Source organism: Alexandromys fortis, unplaced genomic scaffold, assembly GCF_014885135.2.
Source record: "Alexandromys fortis isolate MF-2015 unplaced genomic scaffold, M_Fortis_MF-2015_v1.1 scaffold_18, whole genome shotgun sequence".
In the NCBI taxonomy this organism is placed as follows: Eukaryota; Metazoa; Chordata; class Mammalia; order Rodentia; family Cricetidae; genus Alexandromys; species Alexandromys fortis.
In genome coordinates this window covers 11,110,531-11,131,426 of record NW_026067897.1, presented here as the reverse complement: position 1 = coordinate 11,131,426, position 20,896 = coordinate 11,110,531, and the positions used below count along the sequence as shown (strand labels likewise).

General features: G+C 42.5%; 1 protein-coding gene across 8 annotated transcripts in view; it reads left to right on the top strand.

The window, feature by feature from the left end:
- Window positions 1–20,896, top strand: part of Rp1 (RP1 axonemal microtubule associated) — a 127,682-nt gene that overhangs the window by 7,045 nt on the left and 99,741 nt on the right. For all 8 annotated transcript variants that reach the window (XR_007588163.1, XM_050118876.1, XM_050118875.1 and 5 more), the window contains exons 2-3: window positions 17,371–18,009; window positions 18,707–18,878. Coding sequence is in view for 7 of the 8 variants with exons in the window: in XM_050118876.1 (XP_049974833.1) it covers window positions 17,371–18,009; window positions 18,707–18,878 (811 nt within the window). In the remaining variant the exon portion in view is untranslated. The remainder of the gene's footprint in view (window positions 1–17,370; window positions 18,010–18,706; window positions 18,879–20,896) is intronic.

Below are 20,896 nucleotides of genomic sequence, written 5' to 3'. Positions count from 1 at the left end.
CCTGCCCCCCCTTATCCCCAACCCACCCCACCCCCAAGATCCCAATTTTGTCCCCGGCAATTTTATCTACTTTGGAAAGGAAACTTTAAAAACCAACTTTTATTAGGACAAGAGCTGAATTCTTTCTACTGCATGGAGCTTCACGGGTTCTTTGTTCTAGATAAGACAGTGCATGGTACTAGTGGGTTCAAATGTGGTGGTGAGGGAATTCTCAGTGTGGATGGTGCTGTCCATATTCCACAGTTAAATATACAGACAATTCTGAAGACCTCGTTTGATTAAGTCGGTTGATGAGAATCTATTCTGGTTCCTTTGTAGTTGCCGCCTACTGTAGGTGCAACGGAGAATGCGTCACTAGCACACCTGCAGAGTGTAGGAAGTAGCATTTAAAAGCAAAGGGCTGAATCACAGCGTTTTCACTATGTGTCCACGGTGTGATGTGGTGCTTACCTTATACAGAGGTGTTCTATCAGCCGCAAGTGACTGGTGAAGATCTCCTGCTGTGACTGGATGAGACTCAGTTATCTGTTTGAAGAATGTACTCTTAGGTTAGCTTGTAGGTTTTTTATACACTGTTATGCTGCAGTTTGCTATGCTATCACCTATGGATGGAACAGATGAAGCAAAACTTAGCCAGACAGCAAGGAACAAACCAGGTATGCCAATGTTCAGGACTTGCTTGTGATATATTTTTATAGCTTGTGTTGCTAACCATAGGTGGGTAAATCCTAGTGCCAGAAAGCTGAAAGGACTTTTTCAGAAAGGAAGAAATGGAAGGTGTGGCAATTATTTTCGATTAAAGAATGAAAATTGGTGTGGAAGGAGTCAGAGGAATCAACTACTATTTAAATAATATCAGTTGACAAAAAGCAGTAGAAATTTTGAAAAAGCAGATTTATATCTTGCGTTTCTCTTTTCCGTTTTCTTTTCTTTTTTTTTTTTTGCCACTGGTACTCTGAAGGGAAGAATTTTGAAATTTCTAATCATATGGTCCTCATATTTATTTTATCGCTATGCTTTAATACCCTAACAAAATTTCAGGGCTAAAGGGCTTGTTTGGCTCCTAGTTTCAGGCTATAGTTACATGTTCCAAGGAGTCAAGGATGCAGGAAGCTTGAGGCCATAAGAATATAATATTGACTTTATTTTCTTTTTAGTCAGTATTTTGCTATGCATCAAGGCTTCCCTCATTGTCTTCCTGCCTGAGTCTCCCTTGTGCTGAGGCTGCCACACAGACACATGCCACCACAGACCTGATGACCTTATTGACTAAGCCCAAGTGTTGGTTGGGCTCAGCGTCTTTGAGGACATTTCGATCTAAACGGGTCACTGTGTTAACAGTGCATTGCCGTGCCTTTGTCCTGGTCATGGCTAGGAAAGCAGGGACCTCCATATTCCCCTGTTTATCTTGACATTTCTTCAGCTTCTGAGACTATTTTGTATTCACTCATGCATGAGCCTTGTCTTCAGATTCACCTGTTGTGTATCTACATACAATCCTCACTTTCCTGTGAGCTTGTTTTCAGGACACTCAAGGAAATCCATCTGTTGGGATGGGACTCATCTTTGCTCTAGCATTCCTCTTGGGTCAGGAGAGATTCTTCTGCTTGGATTTGTTAAGCTCTAGGCTGGGTACCAACATCATTTAGCATCATTTAGGTGTGGTAGTAGTTGTAGATGGCAGCAGACAAGGAAAGGATTGTTCAGCTGGGCTCAATTAAAATACTGGCTCTGACATACATTTGGTGATAAGACTGTAGCTAACCTCAGCTTCCTCCTCTATAAATGACATAAGTAAGTATAGGGCAGAGTTGAAAGGTCAGAGGCAAAAGCAGCTGGTATAATGCTTGAAATGAAACGGCCCTTAATAACTGGAGATATTGTTTTATCTTTCTGTGAACTATTGAAGATGGGGGAAATGTGTTTTAGCTATTTCAAAGTCATTGGGATAATTAGCCATGTTCAAACAGTGAAAGAAAGCCTTGCAGTCTCATGTACCAGTGCACAGGTTGTACTAGAATACCTATCTGAATTTGAGGACATCAAACCTTTCTTAAGTGAAAAGTTTCTTCTAGTCCTCTGTCTGGTATAGAGAAGGACATTTTTAACAGGTTTCGAATCTGAAAATTTAGACTGAAGATCTGGAAGGTTGAAAATTAGACATCACAACAGATGTCAAATAAAATGATGCCTCAGGTCAAGACTCTCGGGTCATCTCTTCTTAGCTTGAACAATACGTGGCAATGAGTACAAGCCCAAGAACAAGGCTCTGGTGGACCATGCCATCAAGATGGAGTGTCAGGAAGGATGGCAGCAGTGGTAAATAGAGGGGATGGGAATTTGATGCAAAACAAAAGGTGAGTCTGGAATTGAGGGGAGGGTCAATAACAGCTTTGAGGTTTGGAGTAAGACTCAGGGTCTAGGTGGGAGCAGAAAGAAAGACCTAGAAATTCAGTATGTTTTAAAGCTTAGAATGAGGGAGCTTTTGTGTTAAGATTGGGCACATAGAAAAGGAGGAACTGGACAGTAGACTGTGGCTTTCTCCATGGGAAAGGCGCTGAACTAACCTGACATTTCAACGCAGTGATATTTTGCTTGTGTTTTAACAAATAAAGCTAGACTGATGATCAGAGTGCAGAGATAAGCCACGAGAGGCCAGGGAGTGGTGACACACACCTTTAATTCAGGACTCAGGAGACAGAGGCAGAGGGATTTCTGTTAGTTCAGGGCCGCCCTGGGCCATACTTTACTGAATCTGTGTAAAAGAGAAATGGATCTCACACAAAGGTGATCCTGGCACTTGGGATCTCATACTTTTTAAATCTTGGCCTTAGGCAGGAGGAGACAGGAGTGATGTGGCTGGGCGGAGAGAGGAATACAAGTCAGGAGGGGACAAGAGCTCAGTGCAGTCTGGAGATACACTCTGAGGACCGGATAACCCCTTTGGTCTGCATGGCTTCTGCCATTCTCATCAGATATGGCTGCGCTATAACTTTATTGTAAAAAGAAATGTGTCCAATTCATCTTTCAAGGCAACAGTTGCTCTGATACACAAGCTGCATACAGATCCAAAAGAGAAAGAGATTTTCAGACCATTTGTTCTTATGAGCATATATGCAAAAATTCTCAATAAAAACTTGCAAACTGAACCTAAGAACATATAAAACAGATCATTAACCGTGATCAAGTAAGCTTCATCCCAAACATCCAGGGATGGTTCAACATACGTAAATCAATAAATATAACCCACCACATAACAAGCAGAAAGACAAAAATCTCATGAGCCTCTCATTAACGGTAGTATTTGGTTTTACCCTAGGTTCCTGGGCTGTTGAGTCCCGGGTTCTTAGTCACCAAAGCAGTATGGGTTCTTTCTCGTGAAGTAGACCATAGGGAAAATCAGATATTGGTTGGTTATTCCCCCAATCTTTGTGACACCATGGCCCTGCATGTCTTCCAGGCAGGACACTACTGTTAAAGGGTTTGTGGTGGGGTTGGTGTTTACATTTCTCTTTCAGTAGTACAAAAAGCACCTTCCTGTACCAAAGATGCTACAATATAGGGGTGAAGGCTCTATGTAGGCATCATTTGACTCTCCACATTCGACACGTTGTGCAGGTATTGTCTTTGACCTCAAAAAGTGTTTGTTGGTATACTGATCTTTAATCCTTTATTGATCTCTGGAGAGTCTTCAATATGTATTTTCTCTCCTGTGTTCATTCGAGAACTGGCTTTATTCCAGGTCGCATTAAATTATTAAAGGCTCATTTTCTCACTCTGTCTCCAAGTTTAGTCCAACCTTTTCTGCGGCTGGTTTGCTGTCCTGTGTTCCATCTTCCTCTCCTCCTTTCCTATGCCTCAGCTCTCCATGGCAGTACATCCGTCTATCATCTCTCCTCCGACTCCTTGTATTAACTGACTGATACCTCCCCCCACACCAGCAATGTAATTGATAATCACTCCCAAGCCCAGCTAATCTCCGCACCATCTGCTCTGTGCTGCTGGGCTCTCTGTATGTAGAAAAACAAGCTCCCAGGGAGAGGAGCGGTGAGATGCACTGTGAAGGGAATAGAGGAGCCCAGGCTAGGGCGACCTTCAACACAGAAGGCAAGAGGAGGAGCGGGTCCTATGAAAAGGCAGTGCAATCACGACTCAACATGAGCCTGTGTGGGCAGCTCCAAGTAGAAATGGGCATATATCAGTGACAAACACAAGCTCTCATACTGACCGATTCATAGGCCAGAAGGCACAGGGAAAGCTGAGGGTCTCCCTGCCCCAGGATCTCCACTATGGCTGGGAGACTTAGCTCTCTGTCTGTGGCTGGGAGACCGAATCCCCACTATGCAAGAGTTCATTATTGGCAGCCAATTTGTGCTCGTTCAGGCAGGGACTGGTGTGTCTTACCATCCTCTTATTTTCCTACCTGTATAAGTATTATCCCTCTTTCTGCTAAATATGTATCGCTAGGTACAATGCCACATTTTTGAAAAGTTATAGGATTAATTATGACAATTATTTATTTAACAAAAATTACTTTAAATCGTTTGTGTAATGAACAAGTATAAGCATAGATAAAATTACCGTGCTGTGTTAGAGGAAAGATTAAGAATTAAAATTCTAGTGTTGATTAAACTTCAGTGAATAATTGATTATATTATTTCCTTCTTTCATTAGGAGTCTTAGAGGGCAAGACTTGAGCAAAAGGATGCTAAGGAATCAAAAGGCCACCAGAGGGCACTGCACTTGTAGAAGCTGCTCATTGGAGATAAACAATTGAAGGAGAACCCTGGCATATAGGACTTAAACCAGAATTCAGACGTTTCCATTTAAAAACAAGATGAAAGGATCTTGTTTGATGCAGGGGTGGTGGTGTGTGCCTGTGGTTTTATACTTCGGAAGCTCAGGCAGGAGGATCCCGTTTGGAGTAACCTCTGAATTGCGTAGTGAATCCCCTGCCACACTCGCATTTAGATCCCATCTCATAAAAAACAAAACAACCAAATAAAAGAACATGTTTGATATTTGTATTTTTGGTTGTGAGCCTAGCCTTTAACGGCTGAGCTATCTCTCCAGCCCACATGTTTGATATTTAAAAAAGCGTTCTTGGCTGATGCTGGAGTTTGACCGTAGAGCGCTTGCCTCGCATGAGTGTGGCTCTTGGCTGGGTCCCCAGCTTTGCAAACAGCTTCAGCCGCACCTTCCAGAACCAAAACAAGTTGGTTAGTTATGACCGGAAGCAAACACCGTCGACTTCACAGATCTGAAATCCAGCTGTTTATTATTATTTTGAATTTTATTTTAAATTACGTGTTTCTGTATTTGTTTGGGTATGCACACAGGAGTGTGGGTGCCCAAGGGGGCTAGAAGAAGATTTTGGGTCCTCTGGAGCTACAGTAACCCCAGTTACAGGAGGCTGTGGGCTGCCAGACATGTGTTGGGAATTGAACCCTGGTGCTCTGCAGGAGTGGTAACCAGGCTTACCTGCTAAGCGGTCTCTCAGATGTTTATCCTTGGAGTTAAATTTAAGTAACCTAGAATTACAAAATTATAAAGTTGAAATGGGAAAAGAAAAAAAAATCCCATATCAGGAGCTCTCCTGACAGCAGCCAGCAACAAGTGAGGCTTGCTGTTGAAAGAACATCCTAACACCACTTAAAGGTAGCGACGTTAAAGTGGCTTTACTTGCCCTAGGCCAACAGGCTGAGACTTGTTTCTGCTGAAACAATTTCAAGATGTTTTCCCAACTTTCACAAAGAACTTTACAGGAATCCTTTTCCTGCACACGTTTTTTATTTCAGGATCGCCTTCCCTCCAAGCAGAAGGATTCTCTAACTGCCTTCATCTAGGAGCTTCTTTGTCCGGGTAGAGTGAGACTTTGTAGTGTTTCTTCAGAGGAAATCAGAACCTTCTAGTAACTTAGTGTTCCCCTGTGGCAGTGTGCAAGGGAAAATTAGGCATGACTCATCTTTTTAAGGATGCTTCCAAAAATTGATGTGAAGTCTCAAGGATTATTTCTTAATTCCGGAGGCGTGTAAGCCTAGTCTCTCCTGACCTGGATCCTCTGGACAAAAGCTCTGCTGCCTTGTTTTGAGCCAGGAGCTGCTCTTAGTCTGGCAGGTCTTAGTTTAGTTATACGCATTGAGGATGACTGCATTTTTTTTTTCTCGCCAGGGAAAATCGAAATAGACTCCTCTAGTGTTCCAGACACTCTGAAAGACACTCTAGGCAAGACAGGGAAACACTTTGGAGAAAGCCATTACTCTCACCTTTTCTTTCTTTATATTATTAAATACTTGTTGGATTCTGATCAACTGGCAATAGCTTAATAATTTGGCTTAAATTAAAAATAAATATCTGTTGAGCAGCAAAAACGTATGTTTTACTTTTGTGTTCTCAAGAAATTCTTAGAATGTATAAAGCACTCCAGCTACTGGCTGCACACTGGTAGCCGTGTGGACTTGATGGAGATCAGGGTCACACTAGTCAGTGTGGTCACAACTGTACTAGTTTGTGTAGACACACTCTATGACATTGCATAATGAGGGAACTGCCTAATGTCACCAATTAAAACGTGTCTCACTGCTAATCAATGCATGGCTGTATGTTGTTCATTTTTTATAGACACCAAACTGTGTCTCATTCCTGTCTGTTAATTAGAAGCATCATTCATTTTTTCCTTCTAAGGATGCAGGATCATTCTATGTAGCCTATGCTGGTTTTGAACATTTTAATCCTCCTGCCTCAGGCTTTCAACTACTGGGGTTCAACTTTAATTTTAACGTATAGTAGAATTTAGATCGGCTTCTTTTGCTCAACCACTCATGAAAATGGGAAATTCTAGTGTGGTTTTGGCATCTATTTGTTATTTCAGTTTAACTCAATCTTCTCCAGGTTGGTCCCTACCCATTGCATGTGAAAAGCTACATTGTAGCTATCTTCTGCATGAGTGATAATTCCTGTTTCCTATAGTTACTTCCTAACAGTCCCAGGACAGACACTATGTCCAGAATGCCACCCAATGTTTACCTTTCCTTTTCTCCAAATCTCCAGTACCATGTAATAATAACTTCATTTTGGCAAACCAGTACCTGGATGTTTTTCTGAGATTTTAAACTATGTTTAAATGGAGTGGATTGTGCCAGGTTCTGATTTACTATTTCCTTCCTTTTATGTTGTTTATTGAACCACAGTTTTGCCGGGCTTGTACAGTCCGCGTTACTCATTTAAACAAGGACATGGCAAGCATTCAGTAAGAGCCCTGTCATCGTCTGTTCATGCAAATATTTCTGGCTATGCCTGAGCTGCATTCTTTGCTTACACTGTCTTATACTACTTTATAATATACGCCATAGCATACAGCTTTATACTGTATCATTCATTTACAAGATTCAACAAATCCCCTATTATTTTTTATAACAGATCCATCATTATGTTATTTTGGATCTACCCCCCAACAATTTGGGGGTATATTTTCCTTCTTATTTTCATTGCTCTTCTGTCAAGCCCTTGTGAACTCTTAATGATTTTTGGAGCCATCTCACTGGTTTCTGTCACCATAGTCCCCTCCCTCCTCCAGATTATTTGACATAAAGATGGATTGTCCCTGCTCAAAAACCTTCAGAGTGTTTTATGTCCCACAAAGTACAATAGACCTTTTCAGCCTGTGGCTTTCTACTTTCCACAGCATGGTTTCAACACACACACATACACACTTCAGTGTTAGACAGAAAGCATTGCTGTCACACATTAAGAGGACTCACTTTTTTTCTCCTCTCTCTCTCTCTCTCTCTCTCTCTCTCTCTCTCTCTCTCTCCTTTTTTTTTTTAGCCCCAGTTTTCTCACCTGAGAGACACAGGTAAATAATAGTTTGTATTTCACACAGTTGTAAGCATTGAATGCAACTCTTCACTTAACGCATTAAAACCAGTGCCTGCAAAGTCATTCTTGTAGTTCCCCCTCTTCTTCTTTATTGCTATATTGTGGTTGGTATTACTGCCGTAGCACTGCCAGATAAGCCAATAAGTCAATTTTGTTTGTCATCAGTTTAGTTCTGCTCTGTGTTGTAGACCTGGAATCTTGAAATTTATATGGAACTGATAACTTGGGCCTGTTGCTATTCAGTCACCCACCACCTCCCAACATACAGTCTACGCATGGAAGGCTAGTGCCCCCTCCCTTCTCTCCATTTTCCTCCTCTTCTTCCTCTTCTGTTTGGTTAAGACAGAATCTTACCCTGAATTCTAGGCTGACCCCAGATTTATACTAGTTCTGCCTCAGCCTCCTAATGCTGGGACAAGAGGCATGTGCCACCACAGCTAACATCCCCACCTCTTTCTATTTATTTATTTTATGTGCATGGGTGTTTTGCCTATATGTACATCTGCACACTATGTGCAAGTCTATTGCTCATGGAGGCCAAAAGTGGTGTCATATCTCGTGAAAGTGGAGTTCTTGACAGTTGTGGGCCACCATGTGGGTATTGGAAACTGAACCCAGGTCCTCTGGAAGAGCATCAGTCCTCTTAACTATGGGACAATCTCATCTCTCAAGCTTCCACCCCCGTATTTCTTATTAACAATTACTTCTAGAGAAGGATCTGTGGTTGTTGTAGTTTATGGGAATGCATAAACTTTTTGCCTCACAAAATTATTGATAAATACTAAATCCCACAAATAAAGGGTGGTGTATCATTATATCAGAACACCATTAAACTGGAACAATGCAGTAACCTACGTTTAAATAATGTTCTTAGTATAAAATGATTCAGTTTTATGTGATACCATTTAAATGAAATGTCCAGATTAGACAACTCAGGACAGAATAGATTTATGATTGCTTTTGGGATATGAGTGGAGATGAGAAATAAATTCATGGGTGGTTTGAAAGAGAATGGCCCCCCAAATGGAGTGGCACTACTAGGGGTGTGGCCTTGTTGGAATGGGTGTGGCCCTGTTGGAATGGGTATGGCCTTGTTGGAGGAAGTGTGTCAATATGGAGGTGGACTTTGAGGCCTCATATTTGCTCAAGTCACGCTTGACTTCCTGTTGCCTTTAGATCAAGATGTAGAATTCTCCAACACCATGGCTGCATGTGGACCACCATGATAATAATAGACTAAACATGTGAAACTGTAAGCCACACCCTCACTCTGCCCTGCCATAGGCCAACTCAGCTTCTTTATTAACCTATGGTAATAAAACATAGTCACAGCATACAGAGGGAAATGCCATATAATTTGTATCAAGTTAAGCACAGTTGCTCCTCTTGTCTACACTTTCTCTAATACCTTATCGTCCTTTTAAATAGGTGGCTTGTGACAGTCTGTATGTAAACACAATTCCATGATGTTTGGAAACAACCATCTGGAACACATGCGTAACCTTGGTTCTCTCCACCCAGAGAACCCCCACTTTCTTTGTCTTGTTCAGAGGAGCAGTGAGAAGCCCTGTGGGAAACCCGATTATGTGAGGCTTCTTAGTCACATTAGTTTTTAGAAGGGCTTGGTTGTACCATATGGGACTTCATGTGAGACTATGTTCAAATTCCACTGGGATTAAGTAGCAGTGGAAGATTGCAGAAACAGTGATTTTGCTATGGGCTGCCTTGCTGCTTGGTCACATTGTTTACACTTGCAGCCATGTGGGTCATAATCCTATCTGCTCTGGCCATAAGCGGGAATTACTAAGTCAAAAGAAAAAATGTCTGCCTTTTTCTTTTCACTTTTGATGTGGGATTCCCCTCTGTATGCGGTGAATATCATTGGTTAATAAAGGAACTGATTTGGGCCTATAGCAGAGCTATAGGGGAACAGAACTAGGTGGGGAAAACTAAACGGAATGCTGGGGGAAAGGAGGCAGAGTCAGAAAGAAGCCATGGAGCCCTGCCTGAGGCAGATGCTACAACTTTAGCCAGTAATCCACAGCCATGTGGCAATACACAGATTAACAGAAATGGGTTAAATTAATATGTAGGAGTTAGCCAATAAGAAGCTAGAGCTAATATGGCAAGCAGTTATTTAATTAATGCAGTTTCTCGGTGATTATTTCAGTTCTGGGCGGCCAGGATGAACAAGCAGCCTCCTCCAACACACTTTTTTGAGAAAATGTCCTCACAGAATTATTGAAGAATAATTCGTCAGTTGGGAATGGGCTGGGCTCCACAACTCTGCATTTGGACTGGTTGTAATTTTCTGTAGTGGTCTCCCTCTGATGGAAAATTTCTTGACTAGGGGTGAAAACTACAATTATCTGTGTGTACAGGGATAAATATTTGAGTATAGTTAGGCATTATGTTGTCTTAGTAGGGTGGTGATTTTATGTTCTTCTACAAGATATCTGATTTCACCAATTCTGGAGAGTTGGCTAAGTTTCCAGTACTAAGCATGACTTCCTTTTTATTAATTGAGTTTTTAAGTCCATTTAGAGAGCTGTAACATCAAGGGAAACGGGTTTGCTGTGAGGTTGTGTCTCCTAGAAATGTCAGAGAAGCAATACTCATGTTGTCTCACAGACATGGCTGCCTAAACATGAAGTAAACAAGGACAACACCAGTAGATGATATGCTAACCCAGAAGGGAGAGAGCTCACAAGGCCTCATCCATTACACAAAAACTACAACTAAGGAATGCCGAAAGCCAGAGAAACAGTTTTCCTCTGGGAATAACACACTAACAGGTTAACAGATGATCATCCCTGAAAACATGGCTACAGGTAACATTATACAGCCTGAGCAGGCTGTATTTATATATTAGGAATGAATGCACACACACACATGTTTGCACCACATATGTAACAACAACAAAGAGAACATGAACTTGAAAGAGACCAAAAAGTGGTACATGGGAGGGTTTGGAGGGAGGAGAGGGAAGGACAAAATGATGTAATTATAACATCAAAATTAAAAAGTTAAAAGAGCTAAACAAACAGAACAAGCTCCCACTCAAAAGAATGATTCAACATCAGACCATTTTGTGTCAGTACGTTTTCTACATAACAAATGAGGTAGTTAGAAGAGAGAGATTTGTGAGTTGAAGAACTTAATGCAGAACATGGCACCTGTAGGAGAGACAGTCTAAGGAGGGCGCTTAGCAGTTCGAGAGACTTCAGATGCTCAGTGTGCTAGGAGCCGCTTTGTTTCCCGGCTGTGCATCCTTGGAGGTGAACTCCTTCAGGTGATTAACATCACCGTGGATTAAGTTAATTGGCTGTCCCTAATCCCTGGATGGACGTGCTAATTACAAATCCAAAGACATTTACATGAGAGGAGCAGGTTGCGTATGTATCCAGAGATGTTTAATGTGAGCCCCTCAAACTTCTTCCTCTTTTCTTCATAAGGACGGGTGCAGGTTCTGGTAAGTACAAGACTGCTTAAAATATCTCACCAAAAATTATCCTTTACTCATTTTATTCTGCTTTTCCCTTTCATATCTAAGATTATAAACCTCTGTTTTATTTTTAAACTAGAATAATAAATGTTGCTAATAATTTCTGTCTGTTACTCAGATCTGACCTCAGTCTTTGTAGTATGCTGGTACTGAAGGAGGAGAGAGCTTTAGCATCAGGAAATTGTGTTTCCAGTTTAGTGAAATACGAGGAAAGTTTATTTTTTTTGTGCTTATAATAGCATTACGCATTTATCATAGAAAACTTTCCAATCCATTAAAGAAAAGAACCTGTTGATAATCCAAGTGTTACGGCTGTCATAGTGAATAACTACTATATATTTCCTCTGGGTCTCTTTTCCCTCCTGCCCAACAGGGCTGTGGTAATTAGTGATTAGTGATTAGTTTCCCTACAATGTCACCTGAGAATAAAGATTCTGATTTGTCCAGTTTTCTACATCATCCTTCCTCAACTGCCCGAGTTCCTACTGTGTGGGAGAAAATTAATTTGAGAATATAATTAGTGGAATGACACATGCATCTCTTATTTTGTCAGATGGTGGGGGGACCAGATGCATCATGTGGGTAGAGACAACTGTTCAGGTCTGAGTTGCTGGAACCGAGTTAACCTAACCGGGTTAACCACAGAGTTAAATGTATTGTTGACTGAGACCCATCAGAAGGCAGACAAAGCGTAACCACAGCTAAACCTGGTAAACCACACGGTGTTATATGTTCGTCCTTAGTCTGACAAAGTATTCCTAACTGCTCCATTGCCTAACTTCCGGCAATGTAAACGTTCTGAAGAGAGAAGGGACGATATTGACCGCAAGATATCGCATTAGCAGCAGCCAGTGTTAGGGTAAATTGCACTGGAGGCAAATACATTTTGTTCGTCAGCTCCCTTGCCATCTCCAGAGAGTCAGTGGAGGAGAGAAGCAGTTCTCAAGATTCCAGCTTCCTTGTTACCTCTGCCCCCACTGGTTTTCAGTGCAAAATGAGAGAATTAAACATGTCAGGCTACTTGGCTTGTTTCCTCAGGTGACTCCAAAGTTTACTATCCCAATCTCAGAGGGCATATGTTTGAAAGTGCTTTTAAGAAGACTTTACTGTCCAAACTTTGGTTAGTTTTATAAATGAAGAAAGAAGCACAATAATCAAAGGGCACATTTGGCCACCGAGACTTAGCCCTCACATCCCTGGTCTTACTCGTGTGAGGTGGCCACATGCGTGCCTCGCTGGATTCCCCTTCCTCCACTACTCTGCAGCTGGCATCTAAGCTTTTCATGAATTTCCTCTGGAAAGTGTTACCTTCTATTTCCTGCCTTCAATCCGGCTAGACATCCCTTCTTGAGGATTCCCTTGGTCCTCCGACTCATCATCAATTCACTTCCTGATTTACACTATGAATGTTGAGGGATTCTGAGGAGTGCGATTACAAAAGGGCCAAGTCTGACCCACTTCCTTGGAAAGGAATTTGGTGGGTAACTCCTTCCCCAGTGATTGCTTTACACACCGAACACAGACCGACCTTTAATGCAAGTGCTGGATCTCCATTATGTTGTGTGCTCTACTCACAGAGTCTACATCACCATGGGCTCTTAAGCCTCAATTCCTTGAGTGCAAAATCACACAGCTCCCTAAGACTTCCCCTAGTGACTTCTTCCACTGTGGGGTGCTGGCAACCTTCAGCTTGCCTTTTATGGATTAGGCTCAAAACAGGGCTCACTGTAAAGAAATAAGGAAAAGGCTGGGGGAGGCTGCTAGTTCTTTCTCCTGTGGTGTTTGCCTTACATCTTCTCCCTTTTGGTCCCAGTACCAATTTTCTGAATGGTATATTAGCCCAAATCAAAGAAATATAAAACTTATCAAAACCATTCACAATGTACAAATCTGGTCCCCAAATGTCCACTAGGTTAACAGCATTTCCAACAGTGAGATGCAGACTAATAACATTAAAAAAATAAATAAATAAAACCTCCACGATGCTCTTATGAAGTGAAGCATTTCATTTTTCAAGGAGGTAAAAATATATCTCAAATACCTATTTATGAATTCTCAAATAAATATGTAAATGAATCGAGCTAAAAATACGTGCAGGTAAAGAGCTCCGAAGTCCTTTATTTAAATAGTGAAGGAAGTTTAAAAATATATTAATTATACATATTTATGGAGTACAGTGTGGCCTCTCAACCCAATACAATACATAGTGATCAGACCCAGGTGAACAGTGTAACTAGCTCTTCAGATGCATTTGCCATTTGTTCTTGTTGGGAAGCCCTAACATCTACTAACTGTCTGAGGGACTCGGTTACCTGTCAGCCAAGTGTCTAGAACAACAGGAGTCATTCTTCCTGTCCACTTGTAGTCACACATTGGTGAGCCAGCCTCTTTCTTTCTTGGAGTTGGCAAGGGAAGAGAGATTAAGGAGGCTTCTCAAGGTCAGGCCAGTGATTAGAAGAGGATGAGAAGAGACTTCAGTTTTGCTGACTATTAAAAAGCTGGATTTCCCAGCGCATACCAGCCCTGGCTACCTTTATTATCTTCAAGACTACAATCACTGCAAATCTCCAGGGAAGTGAGATGTAGAGACAATTCATATCTAGGTTGATCACAGAATGATTTTTTTCCTCTTAAATCGCACATAAAGAAGTGAAAATTACTTGGGAGATGTAAGAAGAGTCTTAGATAATTGCTTGTAAATATTTATGTAGGTGATTTGGGCCAGATTTACAGTGCAAATATTCCTTTTGGTATCTCCACACTATCATTCAAATCTATTTCATTCAGTTTGTCTTTGGGGTTTGAAGGCTTTCTTATAGTTAGAGGGAATTAAAACGACAGAAACAGTCATGATAGGCCATGCTAAAAAAAGACCCAGCCAGATAAAGCCTTTCTAAAGCTGTTAATTTTGTCAGTCAGGTTCTGATTTCAAGGAACTCCTCTGCGGTTTTCTAAAAGGGACTCTTCTTCCATTCCCTGGCGTTTTTGTTTTAGAACTGGTAGTGCACACAGTAGCCAGATGGCACTATTTTCATCAGTTCATAGTAATTTGATTATTTATTCAGTGAGTAGTGCTCAACATTCATGGCAGATGATTTATTGTATTTCCTAATTTTCAGAGAGAACATCTGGTTCTATTTTAACATATCCATTGCAGAGCTTCACGATACATATATTCCTCTAACTACTCGCATTTCCTTCCACCCAAAAGTCAATCTGAATTTAAGCCCTTCCTTGTCCCCTCTGCCATCCTATTGTTAGCCCATAAAGAACTAAATTGCTGAATTGTCACTCTTACTTTTCTTGTTGAAGGGCTCTGATTTGTGTCTCTTTTGTGATTTTTTTTATAATCCTACAATTTTTTTTTTTACTTTTAAACATTTACGTAGTTTAGTAACACTTAAAAAATCAGGCTGAGGATGTTGCTCAGATGTTCAATATATAAGTGGCCCTGGCTTAGATTTCTAGTCCTCAAAATCAAAACCAGAAATTAAGCAATTCCGCAAATGTTACCAATATGTGTATCATCCTGAGATGATCTTGAGTTGTTCAATTTCAGGTCAATCTCTGTTGGCTCTCACAGTCCATTCCTGGCTTGGACCCACAGTAACCTTGGTGTGGGTGCGGTGTATCCATGGCTCCATAATTGCAATTTTAAGCAATTTTCTGTGGAGTGCCAGCCAGATCTCTCAAGAATTGCTGGGGATGGGTGTGTGTCCAGACTCTTGGAGGGCCCCTGAGTCATCTGGAAACAGTGGAGGCGGGTGATCAAACAGGGGCTCAAAAGGAGATCATTTACAATGTGGGGAATCAGCCAAAACAGAGCGAGCAGCAGAATTTCTTGCCAAGTCTGTTTCTTGGCAATGTTTGGCCAGCAACATTTAGAAGTTTTATTTGTTTTCTCAACTCGGCCTGAAGATTGCAACAGTTCTTCTTGTAGGGCAGTTCTCCCCAGATGGGTGCTTCACGAGCTTGCTGGACTAAGTCGGGTGTTGTCGTCTCTGGAATTATTCTCCATCTGTGGCACTCAGCCAGCTCTTGATTTTCAGTGGTCCCTGCACCTGCTGCTCCTTTCCTTTCTTATGCCTTACATTGGGAGCTCTGGGAACACTGGGAGTCATAACGTATCTTCTGGGTGGTCACGGAGGTGACGTCAGGGCTGTGTCTTTACAGAGAGCAGCCTGGTCTGCCAATTGGTTTTTCCTGATTCACTTGACCTTGATTCTGAGTGAGCTTGGCGGTACACTACTGCCACAGCCAAGTACACAGACAGCTTCTAGGAGCTGGAGGATCTGGTGTTTTTAATTTCTTTGTCCCCCGAGGTAAGCAGTCCCCTTTCTTCATATACTTATTTTGAGTCTCTTGATGCGAGGGGCTATCCCCTATGTTGTAGGCTTCAGCTCCCATCATAAAAGGTTGAATATCTCAACTGGGGGAGTGGCTGATCTTGTAAGTCTGGCTGTGAGAAAATATTACATTTTATAACTTCTCCACAGTCATGGAAGAGCCCCCTCTTCTTTTCAGGTAATCATGCAGCTGGATAACATAACTACAATCTTCTTGGATGAGTGGCGGGCCTTGACATGCCCTTAGAACAGGCTCTTCCTGGAACGCAGCCAGCCGGAGTGTGGCAGCCCTGGCAGCCTGGTTGAGGTTGATGACAATTGTATCAGGGTTGATGCCACTGAAGGGGCCAGATCAGATTGTCTTGGGACTGTCTCTGCGTGGCACTGGTAATTGGAGTCAGCTGAGGGGTTGCACCATGTGCAAGATTTCATCCTCTGGGGTATCTAAAGTGGGTGCTTCTTTGGTCCTTTCAGGCTTGCCATTCTGTGGGTCTCACACCGGGATAGGGCAGACCCCATGATGAGAAATGTTCCACAACCAGGGTCAGGGGAGTTTCTGTGTGCCTACCCCACTGTGGGTGGGGTGGAGGACAGGTCTCTCCCTCACATAGGCGCACAGCTGCCTGGCTGCCTCCCAGTGACTTAAGAGGTCTTACATTAGGGCCACATGCATCCCTGTGCTCAGTCACCTCTTGCTATGGAATATGAGTGCCCATTAGGTGAAACAACCTCAGCGGAACTGCAGGCTGGGACCCAGTGAGATCCCATAGCCAGAGCTGTGGGCCACGGCAAGCACTCATAGACCCATTCACCGTTTATTCCTAAGTTAGACATTCCCATTTTAATTTCCTAGTCTATTTTGCTGGTGACCAACCTGTTTTTCCTTTGGAGACCAGTGCCACACTGGTATCCCATCAAAGCTTCAGATGCAAACTCCTGCCGGGTGATCCAGTCTGCCTGGCTACCCTGCCTAACTCCCTGGAGGTCCTTACTCCTGCCTAGCTCTCTGCGGGTCCTTTGCTGGTCTAAACGTCCAGCCTAGTCTCATCCTCGTACACTCAAAGAGACTGACTGATTCCGGGTCTCACATTCCCCTTGGCCGATGCAAGAGGACTCTAGAACCTTGTCTAGAGTACGCGCTTCCCAGTTCCAGAGACTTCAGTGTGAGGAGAGGCCCCAGGGCAGCATTCTCTCTGAACCAATGGGGGCTGGGGGTGTTGTTGGGATCTTTCTGGAATAAGCACTCTGATACAAACAAGAATGGAAGGGGGGAGATGTCCTTGCTGGACCAAAGCCAGGACAGTTCCTGAAAGGCGTTGATTTCCAGGCCAGTTTATATAATTTATTTATTTATTGTGCACTGGTGTTTTGCTTGTATGTATGTCTGTGTCAGAGTGTCAGATGTTGAAGTTATAGACAGTTGTGAGCTGCCATGTGGGTGCTGGGAATTGAACCTGGGTCTTCTGGAAGAGCAGTCAGAGCTTTTAACCACCAAGCTATCTCTCCAGTGTCCAGTATTCTTTTATATTCTAAAATCACAAGGTGGAGCAGGCAAACATGCAAGCAGTAGCATTACCATACAGTCTCAGCGACACAGCTCCAGACCATTGTGAAAATAAGCCATTTTCCCTCCGTCTTTAGGTCTCAGCCAAAATGAGTGAGGCACCGTCTACTAGCTTCTCTGTGATTCAACTGACTTCTTCTGAAGGTCAAGTTCCTATTCCTCGCCATTCAAACGTCGCTCACCCTGTGGTGGCTAAACGCATCAGCTTCTACAAGAGCGGAGACCCCCAGTTTGGCGGTGTGAAGGTGGTGGTCAATCCTCGTTCCTTTAAGACCTTCGACGCTCTCCTGGACAACTTATCCAGGAAGGTGCCCCTGCCCTTTGGGGTAAGGAACATCAGCACACCCCGTGGAAGGCACAGCATCACCAGGCTGGAGGAGCTGGAGGACGGCGAGTCCTACCTGTGCTCCCACAATAGGAAGGTGCTGCCAGTTGACCTGGACAAGGCTCGCCGGCGCCCTCGGCCCTGGCTCAGCAGCCGCTCTATAAGCACACATGTGCACCTCGGCTCTGCTACTGCCCTGGTGTCCACCACTGCTCCCGGCGTGCTCCGTGCTCCGAGAAGGCTTGTGGTCTTCCGGAACGGCGACCCGAAGACCAGGCGTGTGATCCTTCTCAGTCGGAGGATTACGCAGAGCTTCGAGGCCTTTCTGCAGTACCTGACGCAGGTCATGCAGTGGCCAGTGGCCAAACTGTATGCCACGGACGGAAGAAAAGTGAGTGTTTTTGGTGACTCCTAAGTCATCTCCCGTGTGTATGTATGTATGTGTGTGTGTGCACATGTGCGTGTATACATGTGCATGTATGTGTGTAGTAGTCTTGGTCTTGTCAGAACCTGACGGGTTATTGGGTCGGAAGGCGTCTGCTCCCCCTCATTTGTTGTCTGTGAACATGTTTTGTTTGTTAAATTCAAAACTTACAATGTTTGGTTAAAGAATACCATTTTCATAGTATTCCTTAGAAGCGAGTGACCAAGGGTAGTGTTTTTCCATCTAGAAAAAGCATCTTCCTAGTACCCCCATGGCAGGTCTGCAGGGTCTGCGGGGTCTGTGGCTAACCGTACGGACTCAAGAGATCGGCTTTCAACCTTGCTATCCCTCATGCCCTTGCGCAGTTGGCTGCGGATTGGCGGGCACTTGGCTGCTGCAACTGCAGACTTCGGTGGGGAATACAACATTGCTTTTAAAGATATTTAGTTATTCTAGAAAACTAGTCTCTCACTTTCTAGCTAGTATGCAGGCTCAATAGTGTCTATGGATCTGCTTACACCCATCCCCCATCATGCCTAGATTAATTTTGTGTGCGTGATTGGTATCTAAGAAAATGCCCAAGTGAGCTATTCAAAGTTATAAACATACCTCATGGAAAGATCAGTACTTGCTCATGTGTGACAGTGACTCTGGTTTCTTTTAGGTACCTAGTCTCCAGGCAGTGCTACTGAGCTCAGGAGCTGTGGTAGCAGCTGGAAGGGAGCCATTTAAGCCCGGAAATTACGACATCCAAAAGTCCTTGCTTCCTGCTAGGTTGCCAGGGGTCTCTCATCGTGTGCACCGGAAGGGTAAACCCACGTTAGAGAAAAGAAAGAGTAAGTCACTCATAAATACTCACTTATTAGCTCTGAAACTTTTCTTTGCCTTACCAGGAAAAATTATATTTAAAGGACCAGGCTCCGCAGACCCCAAGGCAATGGGTTTTTGATCCTACTACACCTATTGGTTTTGTGGGAGCCTAGGCAGTTTGGATGCTCACCTTACTAGACCTGGATGGAGGTGGGTGGTCCTTGGACTTCCCACAGGGCAGGGAACTCTGATTGCTCTTTGGGCTGACAAGGGAGGGGGATTTGGTTGGGGGAGGGGGAGGGAAAGGGGAGGCGGTGGTGGGGAAGAGACAGAAATCTTTAATTAATTAATAAAGAAATAAATATATAAAAAAGTACCAGGCTCATCACAAAAGACAAACTATGAGAGGATTAAAAGTATTCCAAAATGAGATTTGTAGCACAGGTTCTAATAGGTCTTATTAATAAAAGTCCCGAGTCAGGTATTGGGGAAAATGCTGAGAGATCAGAGAGACGAAGGAGCAAAACCACAGCCACCTTACCTCTCAGCTTTCTAGCTAAAAAGAGACTGAGCTTCTGTCTCCTTCCTCCTTATCACTTCCTCTCTCCCCCAGCCATATCACTTCCTGCCTGTCTGTACAAACCTCCAGATCTCTATGGCTAGCTAGTGGCTAGCTCTGCCCTCTGATCTTCAGGCCAGCTTGATTTGAACAAACAAAATATCACCACAGAAATTTGCTAATGTATAGTAGGAAATAGTCACAGATATCTGGTTACTTTTCGAAAGATTTTTCCAAATAATCAATGATACACATTTTTACATGGATGAAATATACTTTTGTTGTTGTTGTTTTTAAGACTGGGTCTTTCTGTAGCTTTGGAGCCTGTTCTGGAACTTGCTCTATAGACCAAGTTGGCCTTGAATTTACAGAGATCCACCCCTCTCCACCTCTGAGTACTGGGATTATAGGTGTAAAGGCATGCACCATCACTGCCTGGCTTTTATTTAAAAAAACAAAACAAAACAAAACAAAAAGTCAGAATTTTTTGCTTTGGAAAGAGTTTATAGAACTGTATAAGTGACTTCTCTGGTAGTTGTAGACTTTTGTCTGAAGGAGCATTCATAGCTGAGTTCAGTAAATCAGTGGTCTATCTAAATTAAAAAAAAAAAACTTAACTGTATACTCTCCCTTCTGAAGCTGTTCCTGTAAAATTATCTATGCTAAGAAACATTTTTGATCAAAATAAAGTAGTTAGTTCAGCCAGTTCACATTAGTAACAATAATCTAAATTTTGAAAATTTTAGGATTTGATTAGCAGTGGGGCACTGTCACTGGGATAGGGGAGAAAGAGGGCATCTTGAGGCCCAAGAGTGTGAGAAAACTCAGTTACTCACTGTGCTCATTAACTCCAAGAGAGAAGCTCAGTGCCGATTGCCATTTACACATGGATTCGAATTTTCATTCTCTTTAGACTTGGAGTAATCTTTATTTTAAGAAGTAGTAATCCCTGTTCTTATTGCTAGTATGGCTGAAATAATTTATCGCCTTTATCTGATTATTTCAGGAGTACATTCATATTTGTGAATGCACCTATTTTTAGGTATTAATTGCTGAGCATATATTATGCATATAGTTGCACTGTTTTACCTTGATCAATTTTCTGAAGTGGATTTGCTCTTTTTGTGTCTCTTATCAGCTCTTTATTATTTTTGATAGACTTTGGGGGCTATGAGAGCTTTGTTAAGTTTTACTTCATCAAGTTAAGAATGAGAAATTTTTATTTACCCAAAACTATAAGCAGCATTTTAGGGTTAGCTCTGAAAACTCCAAAGACAATTACTTTAGGGGACATATGCAAATCTACAAGGACTTCTAGGAAGAAATCTTTCATACTAAGGTTAATGACAGACTTCATATTAAAAGCCACACTTGGGCTGTGTCAAATGCTGGTGTTTTTGTGTATATGTAAATAAATCAACTGCACGGATGACACAAATAAAATTTAAATATTATTTGACTGATCAAGTATAAATATGGTTAGCT